Source organism: Bactrocera latifrons, unplaced genomic scaffold (genome assembly GCF_001853355.1).
Source record: "Bactrocera latifrons isolate USDA-ARS-PBARC rearing strain unplaced genomic scaffold, ASM185335v1 scaffold_130, whole genome shotgun sequence".
NCBI lineage: Eukaryota > Metazoa > Arthropoda > Insecta > Diptera > Tephritidae > Bactrocera > Bactrocera latifrons.
The window spans coordinates 645512-659636 of record NW_017534742.1 but is presented as its reverse complement, the minus strand read 5'-3'; the positions used below and the strand labels follow the sequence as shown (position 1 = coordinate 659636).

The 14125-nt window shown below is 34.5% G+C and overlaps 1 protein-coding gene across 7 annotated transcripts; it reads right to left on the bottom strand.

Annotated features, from left to right (window-relative positions):
- Positions 1 to 12: 12 nt before the first annotated feature.
- LOC108964947 (A disintegrin and metalloproteinase with thrombospondin motifs 6) lies at positions 13 to 9761 on the bottom strand. 7 transcript variants are annotated; one of them, XM_018927012.1, is made up of 20 exons: positions 9452 to 9761; positions 8240 to 8393; positions 7975 to 8170; positions 6966 to 7048; positions 6601 to 6811; positions 6332 to 6491; positions 5781 to 5897; positions 5559 to 5666; positions 4899 to 5419; positions 4358 to 4456; positions 4132 to 4245; positions 2945 to 3091; positions 2617 to 2872; positions 2357 to 2541; positions 2168 to 2295; positions 1967 to 2094; positions 1808 to 1900; positions 1458 to 1736; positions 627 to 804; positions 13 to 563 (listed from the first exon to the last, which is right to left on the bottom strand). In XM_018927012.1, exons 4-20 carry the CDS (start codon positions 7045 to 7047, stop codon positions 235 to 237), a joined length of 3135 nt encoding a protein of 1044 aa, XP_018782557.1. In that variant the 5' UTR covers position 7048; positions 7975 to 8170; positions 8240 to 8393; positions 9452 to 9761; the 3' UTR covers positions 13 to 234. The 7 variants fall into 7 exon arrangements, with proteins under 7 accessions (XP_018782557.1, XP_018782558.1, XP_018782555.1 ...); XM_018927013.1 differs by having other exon boundaries at positions 7975 to 8141; XM_018927010.1 differs by lacking the exons at positions 7975 to 8170; positions 8240 to 8393 and having other exon boundaries at positions 6966 to 7288.
- Between the last annotated feature and the right edge of the window lie 4364 nt (positions 9762 to 14125).

Genomic DNA, 14125 nt, shown 5'->3' with positions numbered 1-14125 from the left:
TAAATGATAGAGTTAAATAAAATACTTTACAATTTTATTGTTGTGAAAAATATTATGTAAGTACATTAAACTTATCACGTATTGTTAAAACGATTTTTAAAGTCTACATACACACCTTTGTTAAAAATAAACATCAATAATTCTATACACAATATAAATCTATTTACTATATTTATATAATTGCATGTATTTAACTTGTTCGGCGGAAGTTGTGAATACTAATTTACTAATACTTTATATGTTTTGCATTTGCAAAACAACATTTTCCATATTATTGCTTACTTTACACTTGGGTAAATTATGACTGCAGGGTTCTGTGCTCGGAGGTTTTAATGCAATATTGCAGCGATCATCCTCGACTACAACCTCATTTTGATCCAAACACATGACWGTGCGACGCCGTACAGGCGACAAGTCCTCTGACCATTTGCAGGTAACTGGACAGAATTGCCACGGACCCGTCCACCAATGGGCCGGGCACTGATGCCTATTGCAAACACGTATACGCCGCGTTGGTCTCTTGTTTTCTGCAAAAGTCCAACAATATTCGGAACTAGGTGTCCCTAAATGAAATAAGGCGCGATACTGAGTTCAAATACGTATTTATAAAACAACACATTCCTTACATTCTCCATCCGCATAGCATTGTGCTATTCTATATTGCACACCGCCTCCACAGCCGCTGGTACAATCGGTCCAATCACCCAACTTCCATGAATACCGTACTCCTTGCGAGTTATTTAGTGCGGGCAGGGCAAATTCATAACGAATACTGGTATTTAATCCGTCCTCACGAATTATTGCCTGACAATTTTTAATCTTATAATTAGTAATTGTTTCGAAAAATAAAGAGCCTAGAAGTTTTTAAAAAGTCAGATAAACCCGTCGATTCGAATAATTCGATAATTAGAAGCTTGGTACTACATCAAACATTATTAACGTGACCCTATAAACCCGAGAGCTACCAAAATTAAATCCGTTAAAAAAATCAAGCAAAATTAATTAATTGGAAAAATTGCTTAGAACTGTCTACATTGAGATGATTCTATASCTCACAAATAATTAGACAAATTTGGTGCAAAACATTAGCGAACATCTCAAATTTGAGATATGGAACCAAAGCTTACTTCCTCATATCCCATATAACGCCGCTTTAAACTTTATCATTTCATTTSAATCTACTTTAGATAATTCAATAAGCAAAAGAAGTTAACGCCGATTTCTTGTAAACTAGTTATTTTAAAGAAACTTCTATATAATTTTCAGCTTTAATTCAATTGCCGATTGARTTATGTATAGCGCTAAAGCACTGCATTTTTGAATAACAAATAATAATGATCATGTAATCATCAATCATGTAATGATCATGTGATTTAACTTAACATTTTTGAAATCGTAAACTTAATATATGTTTTTCGCATTAATTTAGAATGCTTAAAGCATTTCTGGAAACTTACATGTACTGTTATAGCATTTTCAATCGGTTGAGGTATTTTTATGGTCTCTTGCTCATCCACACGATCATATAAACTCTCCGTTCCTGCTATTCTGAATTCTCCAGGCATAGATATAAGTCCATCACCATTTAGATAAAAATTACTACTATTCGCCATTGAAAGTCCGAGAAATATTTTCGAATTGCTCATTTCTCTTATTATAATATGTCGGGCTTTCGATGGAATGGTTACAATCTCTACGTACCCATCAGTTACATTGACGTTCTCTTCAAATACCTCCTGAAATATTTTAATTTTTACAAATGATTTTGTTTTTAGATTTTATAGTTTCTATTTCATTACTTACTCACTTTTATCAACTTACATCGATCGCTCTTTCCACCACACACTCCACATTGATCCTCTCGCATGTTGGAATCCAAAACCCAATCACATCCGACTTTCTAAATTAATCCATATGTTTGTGTTCATTGACCTTTGAAAATATATGTTGCATTATTTTGCCTCACCTTGCATATTCCATCGATGCACATATCGTTGGTGCCAACACCACAGGGCGTGCCATCCTTCACTGTGTCTCCCCAATTTGCAATGATGGTGTCGTCAACATCAGTGCACAGCAGCTTACAAGGATTTTCTGTAAACACCAAAATACTTGTAGGCGTCTCAACAAACAGAAAAAGGATTTTTTCTAAATTCCTTCTACTTACTATTATCGAAGAATGGTAACCATTTGTAAATTGAACCTTGATAATACACATTGTCATACTTGGAACATTGGTGTGCCCGAAAACTGACTTCACCCACTGGACATGGCTGATGATTACATATCTTATATCTGAAAATACTGTATTGGTAGAACACCCTCTTTGTGTGTAAAAGTCCAAGGAGCAAGAAACCTTTTTCTTTCACCAATGCAAAAGAGACCGCCATTCGCCGGCACCGGATTGTTGCATTCTCGTTTTTGAGTCGACACACCTCCGCCACAAGTTCTCGAACAATCGCTCCACTTGGACCAAGCCCCCCAACTCCCATTAATTGGGTGAGCTTGTTCATTTGGTATACACTTTCCATTATGACATCCCTATCAAATCAAAATATCACAGACTCAAAAAATAGCAATGCTCACAAAAAACCGAATTCAAAAATATTGATTAACCTTTCCATCACCACAACTTGTTCCCGGTGCTGTAGGACGCAAGTTTGTTATGCATTCGCCATTTACTCTACACCACAATGTGGAGCAAATTTCATCCATAGATGTGCAGGACGATGCGTTGACATCGGCTTCCGTTAGATTGAACTGCAGGCGACATTGCGTTTCGACATCAAATAGTACTCCTGGGGGTAAAGCTGGATAAACATATTTTCTTTTTGGAGTGGGCGCATCATCTAGACAGTCGCCGAAACCTTGACTGTAAATTCAAATATAGTGTTATTAAGCTGTATAAATGAACTGTGGAAAAATTCGTGAGCCACACACGCACTCGAGAAATTGTGTAATATACTTCCGGCTGCAATTCGACCAGGAAACTTGTAAAGTATCTGCTCCAAAAGTCGGTGTCATTATGTGAACAATTGAGCCTACTCGAGGATGGCATCCAGTTTTCGCTGTATCATGAAACATGCCAAAGCTACGATAGATGGTAAACAGTTAAGCACAAAGCCATATTCAAATTTGTACATACATAAGTATGTACAAATACTTTTTTTATATTATTACAACATGTTGCTGTAGAGTAAAATACATAGTTTTKTTCACCTCACGSTTGTGTATCACCTAAAACTACAAAATATGTGATATTGGTATAGCGCTGAATATGAATGGAATTGGCTTAGACCATAGACTCAATGATTTAAATTTAGCATGGTGGACTTTTTTTGGCAGATACATACGTATACCTTTTTTGAAGCTGATTTTTATGTAGTTTTCGTTGTCGGCAAGTAAAATAGAGTTATAAAATAAATTGAATGTTTTACCAAGAAACAAATTTGATGGTAAATCAGTTAGTTGCGTCGAACATTGAAATTCTTTCGCTACATTTTTTTAATAAAATGTTGCCAACACCTGAAGGTATTTTCCCATAAAATGCATAAAAGTGAAATCACACCATACTGATCCTGTCGGAGTAATAATAGAATAAGCGTTTTAATCGTTATATGGTTAAAGAATGTTAAGAGAACTTCCCCTGAGACAATTTGGTACATATAGCTCGTACGGTTTATGAAACTATTAGAAGTCGGGGTCATGCCCACTTTTTTAATAGTTTCAGCCCACAGAATAATACGATCCTTTCTACTACATCACAAAGTTGTGTCCTAAGAGGAGCTTAGTTTCAACATTTCATATGCTTTCGATTTACAGCATTTTATGAGCATAGAAATGATCCATCTGCAACGCCAAYCTCTTTGGGTGCTAAGATACAGGTGTACCAAGACTCATCACGGTATTCTAATTTTTACTCAACTTATCGCTTACACGGACGGGCAGACAAACAGTCGCCCGAAATTCAATTTGTCTCATCATCCTGATCACTTATGTACGTACCATCTCGATTAGTTTCAGTTGAAACAAATACACGTTAATTGAATAAAATTATAATTGTCTATAGCAACATGTTGCGAAAGTATAAACTAAATATTAATAGTTGTATCGAAATTAATTTTGACATACTTGTGTCCCAATTCATGTGCAATCGTATGCGAAAGCATGATACCATTGTCTTCATTAACGCTACACGATTGTTTCGGCTTACACATGCCACCCACATTGGCTAAACCGAGGGTCCTAGAAATTTAGAAAAATATAAACGAAATCTGCTAACACATACACATACATACATATGCATGCAGCAAGTCAAAAGCGAAATTTACTCAATTAACTTGAATATTTTACTCACATGCAGTTGTTGCCGCAAATATTTGTCCGCGTTATAAGAATCGCAACATCATGATGATATGGATCATTTTCGTTGGCCGTATTCAGTTTGTGCTGCCATCTGGTGTTGTGTYAACAATTATCAAAGAGGAGTATAAATTAACAGTTTTTATTGCGTAAAGTAAATTATTATAAAACTACTACAAATACTAACAACAATACATTAAGTACACCTGAAAACACACATGTGTGTACAAATGGTTTCCGTACATGTCCTTAACTAAATTTGGAATATACGAATTTAATCTTTACTCTCAAATCATTTTACATCAAAGAAATCAAGCAAGTATGTTTGAAAGAAGRCTCCTTTAAAAAAACATCAGGTAAAGAAACTTCTAGTTCCAAAAAGAAATATATCGTGTTAGTTAACAACAATTAAAAACCAAGTGCAATTTGAACTATATATATGAATATGATGACATCAACATTCACAATAACATTTAAAGTAATAAAACGATTTTWAAGTAGTTTGCGACTCAAACATTCGTTTTCCAATAACTCACCTACAAAATTTATCCAAATTCTTTTGCGCATTTTGCGTAAGATTTAAATCGGGATGAGCTTCATGCTCCTCAAATAAAAAAATTTTGACGACAACAATTTCAATTGAATTGCCTATGCTGGGGTCTTTATAAAGCGCCGATACCATATTCATTATGGTGAGTATATATGTCTCCAGTTTGCTATGAAATGCGACCATAGTTGCATCTGCCACTAACAGCGCTTCCACGTGGCGTGGACTGCTAATTGAACGTTTTGTGCGCTTCATTTTCTTCGTATTTATAATGTTTTTGTTAATATTGATTTTCTCATAGTCTGTAGTTTGACTTTGGATCGTGGAATCCGATTGATTGATTGTATTAATGTGATCTGAAGCTGTCTCATATTTGAATTTCATTTGTGGCGCCTGATTGAATTGCCTAGGATATCTTCCTTGTATGCATTGTATTGAATGTTGTTGATGGCGACGGTATGAGCGGAATGAATATTTATGCCTTAACTTTCTACCGCCTTGAATTTTAACCTAGAAAAATGTACACACATTCGTTCATAAAATGCTTCACATTTATGTTTTAAACATATATATTCAGTCTCAATATTAAAATGTTTTTTAAATTTAAATATAAAATATGCATATTTGTTTCCAATTTAATTTTTCATACTTTCCCATGCGCTTGCCATTCTAGACGTGTCCCACTATATCTTTTCGGTTCCTTAGTACCACAGTTGCTAATCAAATCTTCTCGCTGTTTGTATTTTACATAGTGCTTCTGCAAAGTGCAATTAGTTACTCAACAATCTTTTTAAACATTAAACAGATTTTTAAGAAGATGCGTTTTACTTCATAGTATAATTATGTTTTATACACGCATTTTTCGCTTTACCTTTGGTTTCAAAGACGATCTCTGAAATAAAACATGAGGATGCCCGCTTGAATTGTCAGCTGGCATCTTCGAAGGCTCAATATAGTATTCATGACGTTTCGTCTTTATATGACCGACCTAGAATTTTAAATAATATATATTTAAATAGTTTAATTTATTTTATTTAAAGTATAAGAACGTAAATAAAATTTAATTTTTGTGATTAAGAGCTTGACCGCAAGTTACCAATGCTCCAACTAACGGAATATTGCTTATTGCATTTTCTTCTCTTAACTATATATGTATGTATATACGTTATAGCTTCTTCTGAGAAACTAAAATTCCGTCATAAAAGCTGTGCAGTAATCAGAATATTTTAATAATAACTTGAAATTAAAAGTCACTTCTGTTTTCCAAATTTAAAATTACGGATTGAAAATTCTCATAATAATGTAAGAGATTAAACTTCAGSAAGCTCTGGGAAGATGATTGGAATAGAAACTTTGACCTAATTAAGGTTTTAATTTCAATAATTTGAAATGAAATATTGTGTACTGTCGAGTTAAACTCACCAAACCTTCACACGTTGATATCGCCACATTAGAGTCCTGGTGTCCACGCACTTTTCCATGAAAATGACAGTCTGTGCTTGGAACAGCCGCCTTACGCGTACGAATATCGCGCCGATGCCTCTCGACTATCAAGTTCGGGGCGATGAAATAAGTATGAGGTCTGCATTTATGATGATAATCACCAATATGCAATGATAAGTAGGTATATTATATCGGTAAATGCATTATATGTAAAACCAGTTAAATATTGAATAAATTATTATTCTCACTCTAAATCAAGATGCATGGTTCCATTATCCATGTCCAGCCGGTAATGAATTTTACTGACAGTCTTAGCAATATTTCGGCGGCGTCGGCTATGTTCATGACGATAGTTCTGATCATGTCGATACGCCAAATCGAAAGTTAGAAAATCGCCGTCTGCATTTACTCGTTTTGGAATAACAATTGCGCCCGATTTTAGTTTGTTCGAATGCAGTCCTAATCGCAATAAAAAATACGTAAGTCTTTAGAAGATATTAGTGTCACTCCGTAATAAAAAAATAAGAAGGGCATTAAATCAATATTATTAGAATGTAAACAAAAACAAACCTGTGTCAAATTCTGAAGATACATTCAGATGTATGGTACGTACCGTATAAAAGATCGGTTGCCGCGGCTTCGTAAATACACAGCAATTGTAGAATTGAAGGTACAATATAGATGAACAGCTCCATTCTAATTGTGGAAAAATTTTATCATCGGTTCATCGATTTCATAGCGACAATTGGGCAAAAGTATTTTTTACGTTAGGGTCCTTATTATTAACACAAATGGATATTTATTTTAACCACTTTAACCGTTATCAATAAAATCTTGAACTTTGCWAATTAACTTAAACATGGCAATGTGTGCATCATTTAAAACTTCGTCAACTGCAACATGTTCTAAGAATTCTGAATGGAACTGAGGATACAACTGAAATAAATCAAAATAAAATCAATATGTTTTCGCTTAAAAGCACTTTGTGGGCCTGACAAAGGACCGATTCCGTTCGTTTGCAATACCAACCCTCCTTGGGTSCCAAGGGACATGTTTACAAAGTTTCATGAAGATATCTTAGTTTTTACACAAGTTTCCCTTGCACAGACTGACAGACAGACTGTTATACTGTTTCAACTACGGCACAGTGTGTTTAAATATATTATCCCTATTATACCTAGTATTATTGTATGTATATGACAGATGGATATGAGTAAGGATACTAATATCAGATTCCATACAATTTTTATAGTTAGCTATATATCAAGCGCGTCATGGGCTTATTGTTGCCCACAGCACACTTAGCAAACATGTGGAAACGGGTTCAACTTGCTCAATTTCATATTAGTTTTATGAGATTGCATTTGAATCAATTGCTTTCGATCTTGCTTTAACAGACGTCAAGTTTGAGAATAATATCAATGTTTGTTGTCAATATCATAAATCATACAGTAAAATAATAAAAAATGAATTGCCAACAAACGTCAGTAAAAGTTGGCAATAAATTAAATAAGCACATCACCTTTAACGAATAATCCTCATATTATGACATGCAATGCTTCACASTAAATACTCGGATATTTGCATTATCCATGCATTTGCATTTGACATCAGTCGCTTACTTATATATACTTAGTCTGACGCCAACGCTAAATCCGTTTGGTCCCGCAAATTCGAACAAGCGTTGCAATCATCTTTGTCCATTTTGATTTTTAAAGCCGGGGACGCGACATCATTTTCGACCAATGTCGAAGGTGTTTGCCAAGCATAAATTCYTGTTTGTTTATTTCTATATTTGTAAGTAGTATCGAAGGCGAACTTTAGAAAATAAAATATTTTATTTTTTGCATATTTTCAAAGTATGTAGATACCAATAAAATAACACACCAATTTTTTGGAGTTACCGCCTTCTACCATAAAATGGTATATTGAACAATCATTCGACATTTTTTCAAAGCTTGCTTTTTGTTTAACATCAWATATTTTTTATCATTTGTAAAGGCAATTTGTTTGATTGTGACCACGGTGAACGCTGCACTCTCTGCAGAAGACATCATTTCATTATTTAAAAAAATATCCTAAAATCATATTTTTTAGGTGATCTCAGTAGAATTATCTTCAATAGCCTTTTAAGACTTCGTTCAAAAATTGTTAGTTGACGCAAAATTAATGAATTGTTTTGAATTCATAGAAAGTAATTTTTTTATTAATTTTAAATTCATTGATAAACTTTGCTACTCATATATTATCATTGTTTATATACATACATATGTAAGTATGTGTGTGTATACGCAGGTAGTGACACAAAATATTGTTTTACTACGGACGAAAAACAACTTTTTAATTCTTATTCACTCTTTCGTTACGTTTTCGTTATTCTTCAGGCAGCTATTGTGCATACTATCTACTATATACTGATATGTTCATTCATACGCCCAATAGATTTTGTGAATGAAGCACACAAAACGTACTATAGAACTGTAGCAATGTGGATAGACGCATGAGTCTGTTCGTTTCATATAAACCCMTGTGAAAATGCACCAGTACAAAATGATTTAATTTTACTACTAATGTCGAAGTAGAAACTATCTTCCTTTTACTCGAGTATTCTTCATATCACAACTATGAATTTCTGAACTTATCCAATAGGCATTGCTATTTTGAGTTGTGATACTAATAATTAAACAAATTTCGGTGTAACAGGCCTAATGCAAAAATATCTTTCATTTCCTCAGTGAAAAGAAAAGTTAACAAAACCCCTTCAGACGTAATTCTAGTCCTGTAACTTGTCCCACTTTTGTATGYAATGTTGGGTAATTGGAAATAGTTTTTAAGCTTCAGGAATTTCCCAGACTTTTTTATGAAAATTGGTTCATCTCATTTTTCTTGCTTTCTAGAATTTGTGTGAGTACTCATATGTACATACATATGTAGATACTATATGTATATTATGATTATTTGTAATTTKCCTAGGAATATTTGTTTAAATATTAGATTAATTAGAAGAGATTGACCCCAGTCATACACTGGCACAAAAACACGTTCAGAAAGTACTCGTACTTATAATAATATATAAAATGTGTTCATATATGTACATACATATGTAGTTAGTTGGCTTTCTCAACATTTTTTAAATGACGCGTTTATACTGATTCATTTTGGATTTCGCTAGCAACGCTCTTGCCTTCTACTTCCCGGAATAGTTTACATACAACATTGACTCAGGAAATTTCCGTTTCGATTTAATGCACAAATAATAGGAAAAATAAATAATTCGATGTAAAGTTTTTAATTTATGATTGACTTCTGTATTGCTTTAACAATCGACGGTCACTGTCACTGTCACTGTCACTCTCATTAATATCGTCGCGACAACGCGTGCGTCCAAACTCAATAATTTCCATCGGGATCCAATATCGTACTGAGTTAAAATAGGCAGAAGTGCCTAATTTAAAGCGTTCAAAACGTTATGTATGTACATATGTATGGTTACTCAAAACAAACATCAAGACGCATACAAAGGGGAGCACAAGCGATCGAGTCAGAGCGTACGATCGGGCTCCGCTCCTAACAATCGAGTAAATACAATTTGCCGGTTTCTTTTCTATTTTATCCACAGTGTTCCAAAGAGCGCACATTCATGGCGCCTCCGACGCTGGCCAACCTTTACAAATGTGCTTACTTGTATGTGTATATGTATGTATGAATAAACAATATTGAATATATTTTATAAATACTTCCACACATTCAATACTATACTCCTACGTACAATGCATGCATTTGTACATGTTTATTATTCCCATCAAAACATGGCCTCAATTCTTATAGGGGGGACGTATACCCCAAAATTAAAATATCAGAGCAAAATACCTTAAGATAAGTAAGAAAGGGTATAACTGCACATTTTATGTTCTCGTAAGAAAAGKTGTTAACTAAAACCATATAATAAACAAGTTCGGATGTAACTGAAGTAGACCAATAGATATAATTTATTTCCAGCGGTAAACCACAATATGGTTAGGGAATATTTAAAGCCACAGATGGCTATCCCTACTATAATCCCCTACATAAAATTTCTCTATTCTAGCTTAATTTGTGGTATAGTTATATCAAATTATAGCTTTACATTTAACAATATTTTTCGGTCGTGTCAATGGTTCGATTTCGCTCCTGCGGACGGACTGACCGAAATTCGGCTTCAACTCGTCTCAAAATCCTGATCCTACATACATACATACATTAAACTTAATTAGTTTTAATAGCTTTTAGAGCTATTGAAGTCCCTGGCAAACCTACATATTAATATTAGACATACATATGCATTATATTTTCGTTTCTCATAAATAACCATCAAATATTCAGAAATTTCACTTTTCAAACTTTAAACATTTCTGCGACAAAGTTTGATTATCTCAATTAGGCGATTAAACATAGTGATTTAAAATTAAGATTTTTTTCAATAAAAATAAAAAAATTTCTGAGAATAATAATTTTGTCGCGCGAATTTTTAAACAATAATGAAGGAACAAGGAATTTTTCCTTCATTATTATTGTAAGTTTATACAAAGAATTATTTTTCACTTTTTAGTTTGATATGCTTTAAAAGCATGTTTTTTAGTTTTTTCAAAATATATTAATTTTTAATTTTTTGGTTTGATGTTATAAACCCCAAATTTGTTAAAATATGAACTATTACATGTAGTATTGGTTAAGTAAATCGATAATTAGGCAGCATTTAATATCGTATTAACTCGTCGTATCGTAACCTGTCATTGACTAATTGTTATATTATTTGCGACCAAGTTATATTGGCGACTTTACGAATTATTACTTCTTAATCGAATCATTTCTTCTAAAGCTTCTCTGTTACATGGGCATTTGTCAACTTTGAACAGTCTAGTTCTTCAGTTCGAATACCGTCCAAAGATCTACAACGACTAAGTGCTGCATAAGCTTGTCCAGCCAGAGAATGTATAAACATAGAGAAGAAATTGGTTTATACATTCTCTGGTCCAGCAGCGAACAGTCGAGAGCCCAGATAAATTACTGCATGATCTGCTGTATGCAACCTTGCATCTTATGAACGGTTGACGCCCAACTCAGTATGCTATTCAAATATCACCAAAACTAGTTTTATTTAGATGTTGCATACTTTTAAGCGCATCTTTTTGGTGAGCTGCTTAAACTTACTATCGCCTTCCTACAGTGTYGCTAAAATATTCTAAGTTTTAGTACCACTTAAAAAAGTTACAAACAAACATAGATACATACTTACATACAAGTGAAGCTAATAAAATAGTATTAAAAAAGGGAAGAATGCTCACAAGCCAACAATTACATTTGTGAAGTTTTCGGGGACGAGGAGCTGTATCAGTTGGTGTAGCACAACAATGGTACGCTCGCTTCCTATTCCAATGAAATTATGTTTTTTAACGGAAAAACGCCAAAATGAGATCGACCGAAATGGTACATATTTATTTATTTATTATTATAAATGTAAAAAAACTTTCCAATATGTACAGTGGAATTCTCCAATACGCACTGTCTGGTTTAACCCAACAGCCCCTGCAACCACTAGACAAATTTCATAAACACTACGTTTTCATTCATATTTTCATACCAAAACCGGACAAGGGCACTATTTTACTAATTATCTCTGATAAATGGACAAGAGTTCATAAAATATGGAAAGAAAATTAAGTACAAACTGTAGTTTCCGTTTTTTAATTCTTATTAATTTGTAAAGTTTTGCAGATTTTTAAGGACAATACACAAAATTGATTTGCGCTGAGGCCGTCTATCCTTATGTATATAAATTGATATACATAATTGTCATTTATTCACTGCTGACTGATATTGACTCACAGTTATTAGTTCAGTTGAAATATAGATCWGAGTTGCAGCTTCGTTTTTACCACTCTCCCATATGTGAACAAAAACACTGCAACCGTGGGGGTGTAAGGTTATGAGAAATTTCACTGTACATATGCATATTTTCCAATGCATTGTTTCTCTTTACCTCAATTAATTAAATACGTTAAATTAAACTAAACGTGTTGCGAAGATCGATCCACATAAGCCAAAGCCACAAGAGATTAAAAGTGGAATCATGACTTTATATTTCTTTAAAGCGTTTTTTTCACAACGGTTTATGGTTTATTAAAATCAATTAATTTAATTTTATTCATCCTATTAGTGCTGTAGAAAGATATAACCACCATAGTGTTTTCCTATGTAATGACATAACACGAAATATCCTGCTTAATTCCTTAGGTGTAGAGAAGGCGTGTGATGATTACAGAATGGCTTTAAACTTACTGGCAGGTCAACTCTACTTGCAAATAATTTGGGTTTCCAGTCATAAGAGCATTTTTGACAACGAAAAAGTTGACGAGGTCGCTCTAGGAGCTTCTTTATATGAATTCGATGCCGAGTTAATACCATGCCCGCTGGAAGCGAACAATAGAGAGCTTTATACTCACTTTAAACAAATAACAATAACCAATTACAAGATAACGAAACAGATATGATAATGGGTCTGCCCTATAACACAGTCTGCCGCAGCCGCAAGCTAGAAGGGTTTGAGGTAACCTTTTTCCACTTTCTCAGTGAATGCCCTGCTCTAACACTAAACAGACACAAAATATTTACAACACATTAGGCATCAAACCTTGAATGGCTGCCCGCAAAACGCATAACGGATATAAGTAGTGACGCATCCTGCGATAAATGTCAGCACTCCTACAAATATATTAATAAGTTTTGAACTTATTCTTCATAACTTATTTTAAATATTTTAATAATATTGGAACAAACTGGAGTAATAGAAAAGTAGATAATATGGAAAATGGATCCAGTAATATATAAAATCGAGGTTTCACGAGATTCAACGTGATCTCAAACCTGCTTTTGATGAAGGGTTTGTGGTAGGAGGAGGCCAAGTCCTGGTATTCATCTCGGTGAAGAAGGAAGAGAAGGACGGCGTGAATAAAAATGCCTTCTATGAGCGCACATATAAGAGCTGCCCCCGCCATGATGTCAAAATCGTGCTTGCCGACTTTAACGCCAGGGTGGGCAAACAAGCTATCTTTGGCACAACGGTCGGTAAATTCATACTCTATGATGAAAATCCCAAAATGATTCCAGCTTGGAAAATTCATCAAGCTATCTGGCTGTCTTCGGATCGGAAAGCTACCAACAAGACAAAGACATCCGAACGATTTTCTGCTCGACTTGCACTCCTGCTCTCTGAGAGCACTCATCAGCAATTCGGTGTAATAGAGCTGTCGGACCGCATTTCAAACTCCTTATGTACAGCTGCAAACGAAATCGTTGGTTTCCGGAAACTCGTGCAGGATGGGATATATACTGAGGGTTGAAAAAGGAAGCGAGAGGCACTTGCATACAAAAAAATAGACAGACCGAAATGCGTGAGTATGAAGAGTTTGACAAGCTGGCCAACAGGGGTAATGGTCGAAAATTCTACGAAAAGATGCGTCGGCTTACAGAAGGTTTCAAGACCGGAGCATACTCTTGTAGAACCCCCAAAGGTGATCTTGTCACCGATGCCCAGATCATACTTAAATTATGGAGGAAAAACTTCTGCAGCCTGTTAAATGGCAGTGAAAGCATACTATCAAAAGATGGCAAACCCGATTCCCCAATCAATGACGATGGAACCGACGTTCCATTACCCGACCATGAAGATGTTCGAATATCAATTACGCGCTTGAAGATCAACAAAGAGGCGGGGGCCGATGAACTATTCAAATA